General features: G+C 36.6%; 1 protein-coding gene across 1 annotated transcript; it reads left to right on the top strand.

Moving 5' to 3' along the window:
* Window positions 1–3,641: 3,641 nt before the first annotated feature.
* Window positions 3,642–4,569, top strand: LOC113520753 (uncharacterized). The gene is made up of 2 exons (XM_026906164.3): window positions 3,642–3,803; window positions 3,978–4,569. The coding sequence occupies exon 2, from the start codon at window positions 4,007–4,009 to the stop codon at window positions 4,514–4,516; it is 510 nt and encodes a 169-aa protein (XP_026761965.2). The 5' UTR covers window positions 3,642–3,803; window positions 3,978–4,006; the 3' UTR covers window positions 4,517–4,569.
* Window positions 4,570–13,232: the final 8,663 nt, after the last annotated feature.

A 13,232-nucleotide genomic window follows, 5' to 3' on the forward strand; every position in this document is an offset into this window, starting at 1 on the left:
ACGGGCATAGCAGTATTGGAGGTGTGGGAAGTTGCTCCATCCTGTTGAAACCATGTTCGGGCATTAAAGCCTGGAAAGTTTTGCAATTTTTGTGTGAAAAACTCCTCGATCATGGCCACATATCGCTCCGAAATAACAGTAACAGCACGCCCTCTGCCGTCCTCAAAAAAGTAAGGCCCTATGATGCCATGGGCTGACATAGCGGCCCAAACTGTAACTTTAGGGCTATGTAAGGGCTTCTGGTGCTTAAGTTTTGGATTAGTCGGGCTCCAATAGCGGCAATTTTGTTTACTAACATGTCCGTTAATGTGAAAGTGTGCCTCATCAGAGAACATTATGTTATTGAACGAAGTAAACCGATTAAACATTTCATTAGCATAATTCACTCTCTGAATAGCATCAGTTTCATTTAATTCTTGCACCAACTGAATTTTGTAAGGGTGCATAAGTAAATCTTTCTTTAAAATCCGTTGTAACAATGTCCTGGATACGTTTAATGCACTGGAACGCTTACGAGTTGACTGTGTAGGATTTTCATGAATAGATTGTGCCACTGTGCCGATGTTTTGTTCCGTACGTGATGTCCTTGGGCGACCCAACCGCGGTTTATCTAACGTCGAACCGGTCTCCTCGAACTTAGCAACCCAATTCTTAATCGTTTGGAGAGCTGGGGTGTCATCAAAGTTGTGTAAACCTTTGTGTTCTCGAAATTTACGCCTCGCAACGGTTGCCGAATTGTTGTTTTGATAAAACTCACGCACACAAAACGCACGGTCCGCTCCGGTGAAACGCTCCATCGTGACTAAATTCCCAGAAACCGAAGTTACTGCCCCCGCTTCCCCTGCACCGCTCACGCGCGCCGTTTTCGTTTAATTCAAATTTTACTTTTCTAAGGACTTTTGGGCCACCCTGTATTTAAATACTGACCCGTAAAAATGAATGAATGACGAACTGAGATGTAAATGTTGAAATAAAATAGAAAACTTACCAGTTAGGATACTTCACGAGTCCTAGAGTTGTGCCTTATACTTAAATACAAGTAAGAGGGAATCAAGATATACATGAACTACGTTATTACAATACCAAAACGACCTCGTGCAGCAGCTGGGTCGTCTACGTCTTCTTACGGAGACGCAGATATGGATCATTATCAGCAGCAGCAACAGCGGTAGCATCATCTGCGCAGGCTGCCGCCTAGGCTTCACTAATTTTGGGCCCGATAGGCTGAGCCGGCATTATTGTAAATAGTACCAGCTAGTGGGAAGATGTGGGAAAATAAGTAATAATTGGTTTATTAATGTCGTGAATCGTGCCGGGCTGGCTAACCCTGCGTGGGACCTGCTGTGCGCAGCGTGTGCAGTGCGTGAGGAGATCTTGCGGCAATGCGCGTGTCACGTTCGGAGGACGCTAATGGAGTGGAGCTAAGTGCGTAAAGTGGGAGTGGTAGTCGTTGTCCGCTTGGCTGAACATAGTGCGAGCCAGCCAGCGGACGAAATTCTCAACACTAGGGATTTTGAGATCGCGAGCAATTACGTCATTTCTGACGTATAGTATGTAGTATGGCCCAAGCGGTCTTAGCCTGTATGACTACGCAATTTATCTGAGGCATCATCTGGTCTATCTCGACCCCGAGGAAACTCACTGAGTGTTCCTATTTTATGGGTCAGTAGCCACAACCGTTTTTCCACGTTAACGGTGGTACACCATTTATCTAGCCACTCAGGGAGGCGGTCCAGCAGTCGTTGCATCTTAAGAGTAGCGATATTGGCACAACTCGACATGAAAAATGCACTGTCATCTGCAAAAAGAGCAAAGACAACATCGCGCTCTCCCTCGAAGAGCTTGTCACTCAAAGTCGCGTAGAGCACTGGCGAAATGCAACTGCCCTACAGTACTCCAGCGGTAATCGAGTAGATGGCAGAGTCCACGCCTTCGACCGAAACAAAAGCTCCAGCCGTGTAGAAATTTGTTTATGACCCGTACGTGGGCTTATTGTGGCGTGTTGGTTTCGGAGTCTGTCGACACGCGGTCAAACGCTTTCTCTATATCGAATATACTGGCTGCGTATCGACTGCGGTTATTTTCGACGACCAAGTAGTGCAACACGCGTACAAGTTGGAATGTTGTTGAATTGTCGGTCCGGAATCCAAACTGCTCTACTCGCGGATTGTGATGTGGGTAAAGGCGGCGGAACAGCGTGCGCTCGAAGGTTTTAGTTACATGCGGGAGTAGTGTGATCGGCCGATAACTGACCGGGAAGCTTTGTCTTTCCCGGGTTTCGGAAGGCGTATGAATTTGCCTAACTATCACTCATTGGGGAAATGGCCTGAGTATTTCGTTGTAAAACTTAGTCATACAACTAAGCCTCTACGGGGTAGTTAGACGAGTGCTGTGGTCGGTATGCGGCCCGCTTCGGACGCTTTGTACCTGTGTAGGCACTCAATGATGCGTGTAACCTCGCCGGGGGAGACGAATTTGAGTTTTGTGAACTCGCTAACGCGACGCACATGCTCATGGTGCTCGATGACAGTGCTAGGTGCATTGTTGGCGGCCGGATTGGCCGTAAATTGCCTCTCCAGGTGGCATACTAGAATTTCTACTCGGTTAATGACTGCGTAACGACGTCTTCCCATCTCATCGAGCAACTGGCAGGCGGGAGTTCGTGCTTTTGTAAGTTGTTGGTTAAGCGTGTAGAGATTGACGTCGTCCTCTCCTGCGCAGGAGATAATGCCCTCCTAGGAGAAACCACGTCAGTCCCGTACCCCTTCCAACAGCTTTGCAGCGAGGTAGTTGAGTTCACACTTGACCGGTGAACAGTGGGTGCGGCCTCATGTGCGGCGGAGTTCTCTCTTACGTTTTTTTTTTTTTACAACACAGGGGGCAAACGAGCATGCGGCTCACCTGATGGTAAGTGACTACCGCCGCCCATGATCACCCATAACACCAGCGGCATTGCAGGTGTGCTGCCGGCCTTTAAAAAAGGAATATACTCTTTTCTTGTAGGTTATGTTGTCGTATCGGTTCGGAAATACTGTTGCTGAAAGTTGATTCCAAAGAATAGTTATGTGTGGAAGAAAGTGCCTTAAAAAACGCACGGTGGAAGACCGCCACTCGTCCAGATGATTGGGATGAAACTTTAACTGTACCTACACGGCGACATAAGAACAAGGAAAATCTTTGGCAACGATAGACTAAGTTTACGTGATGTTGTTAACGGCGCGAGAATCGTGATGACTATGCTTGCTAGTACTGTACTCAACCTCGACTGTTATAATATCATAATAATTTAATACTTTTATGATACAAATCTTTATTCTTAAGAACATATATTCAGAAAAGAGTAGCAAAGACTATAACATTCCTGCAGTTACAACGCATGCAACATGATCATTTAATACAACTGTCGGCCTGCGTTCATTTTGTTTACATTCATCGTCAAATTTTACAAATTAGAAGCAGTAAAGGTTAAGTAGGTAAATTCTTTAATTACCTAAATTCGATGATAATGAACGTCATAAAAAACATACATTTAAAAAAAAAGTAGCAAAGAGTTTATAACAGTATCTATGCTTGATTTAAACTTTTTATCGTTTATAAAACCAAAAATGTTTTCAACTAAGAACAAGAAATTAATTTTTTGTTTTTTTTTTAATGTACCTAGGATAGATAACAAATATGGTGATGTGTTCTGATCATTTTATTTTTTCTTTCTGGCAAATGTACTGTTTTGTTGGTACACTATATTCCTTACTTTATACTTATACCATTTTCATTTTATTTATTTAGAATTTTATAAATAAAAGGTTTGTATTATGATAATAATTTTTATTCCATTATTCTCTCTTCCTTTTTAATTTGAGATAAAAGTAATCGAATAAAAATTAAGTGTTTTTATTAAGTTCTTTATAAAAAAAAAATACTATGTATTGTAGATAAATGACATGTAAATAAAGCTTACCATTGCTTCAATTTTTTAGGTAATACGTCGACGTGGAGCCACCACGTAATGCCGAGGATACGAAGATTCTGTTGCGATGACGAGACCGGTGAAATTATAACTCACCATGTCAACAATGAGACCGGAGAGCCTGTGCTGCCACAAACTACTCATTCCATGTCTATGCGAGTCACTAATGCGAGACCACAAAACAAAATTGAGCCCATTAAATTTACTAAAGGGTATGTGACTAACACAAGAAAATTCCGGTCCCTCAAGGCGAATATAATAGCTGGCTCCCACACCTTCAGTTATAGATTGTTCTTAATACCGGCTGCAGCATTATTTCCCAATCTTGCGTCCATGTTGCTAATGATACTTGAGATATTTCTACATGTCCAATGTCACAAAAAGAACAAGAGCCTCAAGAATACAAAATTGTATTATCGCAGTCCATTCCACATTATAACGAGTGTGTTCTGTGGTGTTTGCCGTGAAAACGATGCTGCATCCAGGATAGAGCAGCTGCAAGATGAAAGGCGTCATCGCTACCATTATATTAGGGGGATGGCTTTGTAAAACCTTATGTATGCTTTATTTAAAAATATATGTAAGTTTGTAAAAATTGAAAAGATTTATTTCCTACTGCTAAATTGAAAAGATTTTAGTTACAACAAAATCCTGCTAATTTTTTTGCCATAGCTATAGTGGAAGAGTAGAAACTGATTATCCTGTGACTGTCACTGTCCCATGTAGAAGTTGGATGTAGATCCTATGTAGAGTCAGATGGATTTCAACAATTATCAAAGTTATTGATACTGAAAATATTAAAGTATCATCAGTAAATAGTATAATTGGACAGTAAACATAATAAAACTGCCTTACATGCATTTTTTAACAAACTTAAAAAAGGTGAAGGTTTTAAATTCAATTGTATTTTGTTATGTTAATTATCATTATTATTATTATCATTACTCCATCATTCATAAATTAATTTGGAAAATGATCTGAAAGGATAAGGAGTAATTTAGTTTTTAATTGTTTTTTAGCTACAATTAAAGTAAATTTTTTCATGATAAAATATCTAGTCAAATAAATTATTTAGTAACAGCCTTAAAAGAAGCCTCTGCTCGGTCGCCTCCCAAGGGTATCTGGAACCAAGAAGGGTGCTATAGGGACAGAATAAAAATGCATATAAGTTCGACTTGGTACTTTGGTAGTTGGGAGTGAAAGTGTACAGCCGATACCTGGTGATATTATTTTTTTTGTCATTGGAGAGTGCCATTAAAAACGTCAATGGCACTTTTTTAATAGGTTGGTTTATATAAATGGAGCTACAGAATCCACCCCACTGTTAGTACAATATTGAAAGCAAATTATTATTTATCAAATAAGGAATAACACAAATTAATCATGTTTTTTTTTTTTTTTTTTTTTTTTTTTTTTATGCAACTTAGAATGACAAACAAGCTGACGGCCCACCTGATGGAAAGTGGTAACCGTCGCCTATAGACATGAGCAGTACCATGGACATAGCAGACTATACTGTTTCACCCATGATACCCCCCATGCGTTGCCATTCCTGAGGACTCAGGTGTTATTCCTCTGTACCCTGTAAATTCACGCCATATCCCACCCTTCAAACCGAAACACAGTCATGCAAACACAACTGCTTCACGGTTGAAACACGAATGGGACAGAGGTGCCCAAGCAATCGAATTGTGAATGGCGCATTACATCTGATGATAGGTTATATTAGTACCCTACATAATAATAGCTTTTTCCATAAAAAGTTATAAGAGGTTGATTCTAGAAAAACTCTGACACATTGAATTATTGATATACAACACAAATAATATTTTATAATTGAAATTATAAGTCAATTAAAGATTTGTTAATACGAGTAAATCATATTGAAGGGTTCAGATATTTGTAGCAGTTGTCACACCCTCTAGCGCTTCACTCAAATTTACAGCTTTATATTGTTTTTTTTTTTTTCATTTATTACAGTTAACAGGGATACCAACAATGTTAAGTAATGTATAACCAACAATGTTAAGAACAGATTACTATGTAAATTCTATATAAAGTCTTCTCCATAAGGCGAGTTTTGTCAGCAGTTGCCACACTTGGCAGATGGGTTAGATACTGTAGTTAGGCTTTTAGAAATGTTTTAAGAGGGAAGCTGCTGCTCATCCTTCTAGCATTAAGTTCCTTTAGTCGCCTCTTACGACACTCATAGGAAAGGAAGGTGTGGCCTATTTTATGCCAAGACCGCATATGCAATGCATACCTTTGTGGGAGAAAGGGATTGTTAGTAATGGAGACTAAGAATCCCATTGCTAGCAATATATCCAATCAGGTCAACCATCTCGCGGTTCCCCCTGGAAACTTTTTTTTATACAACTTAGAATGGCAAACAAGCTGACGGCCCACCTGATGGAAAGTGGTAACCGTCGTCTATAGACATGAGCAGTACCATGGACATAACAGAGTATACTGTTTCGCCCATGATACCCCCCATGCGTTGCCATTCCTGAGGACTCAGGTGTTCTTCTGTACCCAGTAAATTCACGCCATATCCCACCCTTTAAACCGAAATACAGCCATGCAAACACAACTGCTTCACGGTTGAAACACGAATGGGACAGAGGTACCCAAGCAGTAGAATTTTGTACAAAGTCTCCCTCTGGTATTAACTATTATGGTTAATTCCTGATGAATGCATCATGATGGGCTAACTCATGGACGTCCTACGTCTATGTAGGTATTGTGCTACACATTTTTGCAAACGATGCAACACTGCACATTACTCTGTAGGTACAAACCTGCATTAATGTAGTGTATTTATTATTCATAGGATCAACATATTCGTATGATAAGCCTGCATATCAAATTCAAACAATACGTGGGAATATCAAAATCCCGTGGGATTTTTTTTACACACCTACATAACATGGCGAGTTTTTTTTTTTATTGTCTATCTTTTATCAACTGATTTCAAAAAGGAGCATCTCAATTCGGTGGTATTTTTTATGTTTGTTACCTTATAACTCCGTCATTTGTAAACCTATTTGGAAAATTGTTTTTTTTTATCTGAAAGCTTACAGGTTGGTCCCATAGAAGTCTTATCGAAATCGGTTCAGTAGGTTAGTTTTTAGATTAAAATAACTGGTTTTTTCATAATTGAAGTCTTTTTTTTATTGAGATTGGTTCCTATCTTTAATCTACATCTATCTATACTTATAATAAATCTGTAGAGAGGTCAATTCTGTACATGAAATATATTTCTAAAATAACTATCAGGGGGTGATTAGTAATCGATACTGATGCGAAAAATGCAATCAGTAAAATTTTTTACTGTCTGTCTGTATGTTCGTTACAGAAACTAAAAAACTACTCGACGGATTTTAACGGAACTTAGTACAATTATTCTTCGTACTCCTGGGCAGGTTTTTATTATGCAACGATCAATAGCAGCAGAGCAGTAAAGGGAAATGTATCTGTTACATCAAAACCACAGAACCATGAGGAAGGACATAGGCTACTTATTTTACGAAAAACGACGGAAACGCGGACGAAGTCGCTGGCAACAGCTAGTTATTTATAAAGTAATACTGCGTTCCATTGTTCAGCTGCTGTAAGATATATAACGTCGTCGTATAACCATAAGAGATCCCCCATAAAGTATCTAAATATTTTATACTAGTTATATACCGCGGCTATGTACATATGTATCAATATACGAGTATAAAGTATCCTGTTTTAAAATAGACTATGACTTGTACGATATTTCAAATCCGTTCAGCCGTTTAAACATTAGTGCTTAAAAAATTTCCAAATATCTTTAAAAATATTCAAATTCACAATTTTTGTTAGTTAGGATAATTCAAAGCAGTAAGTATTAAACGGTGATGCAATAGACGGTTGAGTCATCAGAGCATTTTATTATTTCTCTGGCCCCGCAAAATCGAGACGATATGAATCACGATTCATTTGTCAATCAAGATTCATTTAGGTACAATCTAAATGAATCTTAATAAATCACAAATACAGATTATAGAAGAAAAAGGGGTTGTTGGTAATGGGGTATAAAAGTCTGTATTTGCTAGAAATATACCCTGTCAGGTCGATCTCCACTTGGTCACCTCTAAAAACCGTCGTGTTGAGTTCGAAATGTATTTTTTTTTTTATGAGTAAAAATGGTATAGTAACCCCGCCTGCGCTAACGGGATACGCTGGCGGAGCACAAGTGAAGAAATGAAAAGAAAGAGAATGAAAACAGATCAGTTAGCCCATCATGATGAATTCATCAGGAATTAACTATGATAGTTTCCAGGGAGAACCGCGAGGAGGTCGACCTGACTGGGTATATTGCTAGCAATGGGATTCTAAGTCTCCATTACTAACAATCCCTTTCTCCCCTTCCAAATGTATTCATGACGATGGACTAATGCTCCTGTCTTTTCATCTTCGCCTATCGTCCCTCACGTTAGCACAAGCGATGTATAAAAGTCCTCATAACTATCAGTATACATTATCAGGTCGAACTCAACTTAGTTTCTCCTAAAAACTATTGCAAAATTCTTGTAGAATTTATTGCTATGGGCTAACTGACTTACTTTCATTCTCAGCTGCTGTCACCCACTGGTGACCTATTAGTGTCCAATCCAACTTCACCAATTTAAAACTACAGGTTATACATAATTATACATCATGACCGTGTGGTCCCAGCATAGAATAGGCCACCCCTATATTTCCCGTGGGTATCGTAAGAACCGACTAAGGAAGCGGCGTTCCTCTTAAACACCTCTTTAGCCAGACTGCGCTTGCTAATCCGCCTGCCAAGCGTGGCAGCTACTGCCAGAACCTCTCCAGAGGGGAGGCTTATGTTCAGCAGTGGACGATTAAAGGCTGATATGATCAGTCACTGTACTGTTGATAATCATACTGATGATAATCAGTCATTGTATGTGACGTGGTAGACGTTAGACAGCATGGAGAGTTTCACTATTCAGTTACCTATATACAGTATATTGATTTATTAAAAATCATGAAGTTTTAAAGTCTTAAATGGTGTGCAATAAAATTATTTTCTCAAACATACTTGGAAATGTGAGCATTATTTTGACAATCTTCTTCGAGATAAATCAAAATGCCGTACTGGCCAGATACATGCGGGCAGAGGCCGGCAAAAGTTGTAGGAAAATCCATATCTGTTGTGTTTTGCGGCCAGATAAATTACTATGTAAACTCATATCTGTCCTGTAATTTAAAAATGGAATGACTTTTTACTTCGAAACATGGCTACCAAGGAGGTAACTAATAAAAGGTTATATTTAAATTTCGAACTGGCTTGCAAATAGAAAGCTGTTTATTGAAAAAAAAAAAACGAAGGAACATTATTTTGCTGGCCACTGCAGTGATGTACTATATCATGTCAGCCGTTAACTGCTGGATATAAGCCTCTCGCATAAGGGGAGTTTTGCCAGTAATAACCGCGTTTAGCAGGTGACTTGCCATTTGCAATTAGGCTTTTGGTGATGTTTTAAGTGGGACGCTGCTACCCATCCCTTGACCATTAAGTTCTTTTAGTCGCCTCTTACGACACCCACAATAAAGAAAGGGGAAGGAATAAAAAAAAAACAGTTTATTTATTTTCAAGACAATGTGACTATTATATACAGATCTCCAGTTACAACTTTATTATAAAAATTCAAAATGTTATAATGGCAAAAACATGAGTGCATTTTTATTCTGTAATTTGAGTTATAATAAATTCTATATATATATTTCTAACCGTAACTCACACATGCTGTAGTATAGAGTAATATAATTACTAATTACATAAATACAATTGTTAATTCAGAAGTGATTAACAGAAAAACTGGAAAAATTTCATATCTAATAGACAAATTAATTTTTGTGCGTTACTAGGGATTCTAACAACAAATTGGGGGCCTTACAATAGCAGTATTTTGCAAGCACAGTATATGCAATGGATATTAGAATTGATTTTCGATTCACATAATGCTAACTAGTTATGTGTACAATAATAACAATGATTACATATTGATAAAATACTATTAACTTTTAATAAGTTTTACAATTTTTTACTTTCATTTAGTGCATTTTTTTATTATTATTATTAATGAACCCACAATGAAATGGGGTGTAAATATATTATTGTACAATAATTTAAATACGTGATGACAGTCTTGTCCAATAATTACATGCAGAAAATATTCACCGTTTATATTAATGTCACAAAAAGGCAATACCAACATAAATACACAAATATATGATTTTAACATAAATAAATAATATTAATAACTATTCATGCATATAATATATTAATGTATGAATAATAACTATTATAAAATCGAAATGTTCCAATAATATATCATGAGTTTAGCTCTTTACCCTTGTTCATTGATCTTTCATCACACACATTACATTGCAACAATCATCGTTGTAAACTTCAGACCAAAAATTAACTATCACTTTATAATTACTATATATATATATATATATATATATATATATATATATATATATATATATATATATATATATATATATATATATATATATATAGTATTCTATCCATAATCCATATAACGCACGAAGTTTAATAGACGTTTCATATTGAAAGCGTAATATTCATTACGGGATTTTTACAATTTCATTGATGAATTTTATGAAACCTAATATAAAATGAGTTTTTAAACTCATTAATGATTGTCTTGAGAATCTATTTCAGCAACTGAGGACGGTCAGACAAGTAATTATTTTAATAATTTATAAATGCATAATAAACGCAATTGCATATTCATATCAATACTAGCTGACCCCGTGAACATCATACCACTTAACAGTCAATTCTTTAATTTCTTATTCTGCTATCCGGAACGCCGGGTAGCAGAATAAGAAATAGCCTTACTAGCTGAGTAAGATAAAAAAAGAAAAAAAAGTTAATAAGTCAACAATTACATTATGTCAAAAAAATTAAATTATAAAAGACGCCATACTACGTCACTCGATTGTTTTGCCTTCCCGGCACCTCTCCACTAACACTTGAACTTTATGATATGGTATTAAAGTTCAAATTGACTTTTAAATGTTATTTCGAATCGTTTGTATGGGAGTAAAGAAGTGTTGTTTTTAGACTTTTTCAGGCAATATTTTCTCACCGTAAGAATCATCCTCATACTTCAAGGAATATTCTAAAAAAAGAATTAGCGAAACCGGTTCTGCTGTTCTCAAGATTTGCGCTTAGCAACACATTCATTTTATATTATAGATAATCTATCTATAATCTATTTGATTTAAATATTTTGAGTATACTATTTTGTAACATGCTTATTCTTGAATATCTGTCGATAATAGAATTCTTATTATTAGCGAATTAACATTTGCTCACTATTGTTTAAGCACTCGTTACTTCATAAACAATAAACACTAATTATAGTTTAGATTCTCAACCTTTTTTTGTTGCGGCACATATTTAACGATTTCAAAATTTGGCGGCACACAAAGAAAAAGATAAAAATTATTTACTTACTACAACACACTGTATAAATAGTTTATGACAAAAATTTTAAATATTTGCAAAATTTGGCGGCATACTTTTAAAATTTGGCGGCATACAAAAGTGCCGCGGCACAGTGGTTGAGAATCACTGGTTTAGAGTTTAAACGTTTTTAAATGGCAACTCCGTACGGGCAAACGCAGTGTAGGACTACCCCCACTAGATGGAGTGACGACCTCAAATGTATTGCAGGGAGTCAGTGGATGCAGGTGGCTCAATACTGTTCCTTATGGCAGTTTATGGGGGAGGCCTATGTCCAGCAGTGGACAGATAACGACAGAAATGATGATGATGATGATGATAGTTTAGTGATCTATCCACAGGATTGTACTCAGATTTATTAGATCTAGTGAACACAGTACAATTTCAGAACTTCTCAGATTTTTATGTTAGATATATTATTAAATTATATTTCCCAAAAACAATTAAGTTAAATTAAGGCAAAACCAGTTATTTTGATTAATAACTCAATTACTGAATCAATTTTGATAAAATTTCTATGGGACCGGTATGGTACGTACATACATATATAATCGTCACACAAAAATACATATATGAAATATTTTTGTGTGACGATTGTGATGACAACCCAGGTTGCGCTAACGGCACACAATGGCGGGGCACCAGCGAGGGGTGACAAGTAGAGTTGTCACCCTTACTTTAAAATAAAGTATTGTACTTTAACTAAGGTAATTGTATTCTATACTTTATAAGAATAATAAAGTATATGAAAATACACTATTTTGCATGATTTGACTAGTTAAATTTACAAGAATTTTATTGCTATTCATCACAGAAAGAGTTTTTTTTTTTTATTGAATAGCAAATGGCGAGACGAAAGAAACAGAGCATCTCTAAATTTGATAAAAACTGAATTACTTATTTACTTAAATTTAAATATAGACTTTACGGAAGCTGTGCAATTGTTTAGTAGAGATACAGATTTTATACAAACTGTAAAAAACAATAAAGTATGTTTTTAATAAAAAATAAACAAATTGTACTTTATTTTGAAACTATGTATTTTTTTTTTACCTGTAATAACCAATGCACTTTAATTGCAAAATAAAAAGGTGGCAACACTAGTAACAGCCGAAAACAAAAAGGTCAGTTAGCCTTACTAGCAATGGGATTGGTAGTCACCATTACGGCATTACTAATAATCCCTTCCCCCCCTCTATCACTGTTGTCCCGCCAGGGTATAGGTACTGATAGCGCAGGCGGGGTTATCATTCTATTTTTACATATAAAGAAGGGCAAAATAATTCTACTAAATGATTTATTTTCACGTAGTGAAGCTAATAGAAGAATAAAAAACAATAAAAAATATAAAAATTACAATGAATTTAAAATGAAAATCAGTTGCATTGGAGTAAATTGAAGAAGACTGACAGTTTCAATAAAGTCAATTCTAAGGCATTTAGGTAATTTTAACATGTACCTTTATGTACATTTTGTTGTTTAACAGATACAAACTCTGCTTAGTTTGAATAATTCTTTTTGCCTCCATCCCTCTAAAACTGTAGTTACCGCCCCTCTGATCCAAATATGACATCTTCCCAATGGAGTACGCTGTACAAAACAAAGTACAAACATATAGGTAGGTACCTTAGGGAAGTACGCACATTTGCGCGTGTACAAACCTTTTTTTGTTAAATTTCGAACCGACCTGGCGCACTGACAGTGAGGCTGATTCCAAAGATT

The sequence above is a fragment of the Galleria mellonella genome, unplaced genomic scaffold (genome assembly GCF_026898425.1).
Source record: "Galleria mellonella isolate WM207_F2 unplaced genomic scaffold, CSIRO_AGI_GalMel_v1 utg28, whole genome shotgun sequence".
Taxonomy (NCBI): domain Eukaryota; kingdom Metazoa; phylum Arthropoda; class Insecta; order Lepidoptera; family Pyralidae; genus Galleria; species Galleria mellonella.

Coding starts and splice junctions, on each gene's coding strand:
- LOC113520753 (XM_026906164.3), top strand. CDS start 4,007: ATGCCGAGGATACGAAGATTCTGTTGCGATGACGAGACCGGTGAAATT.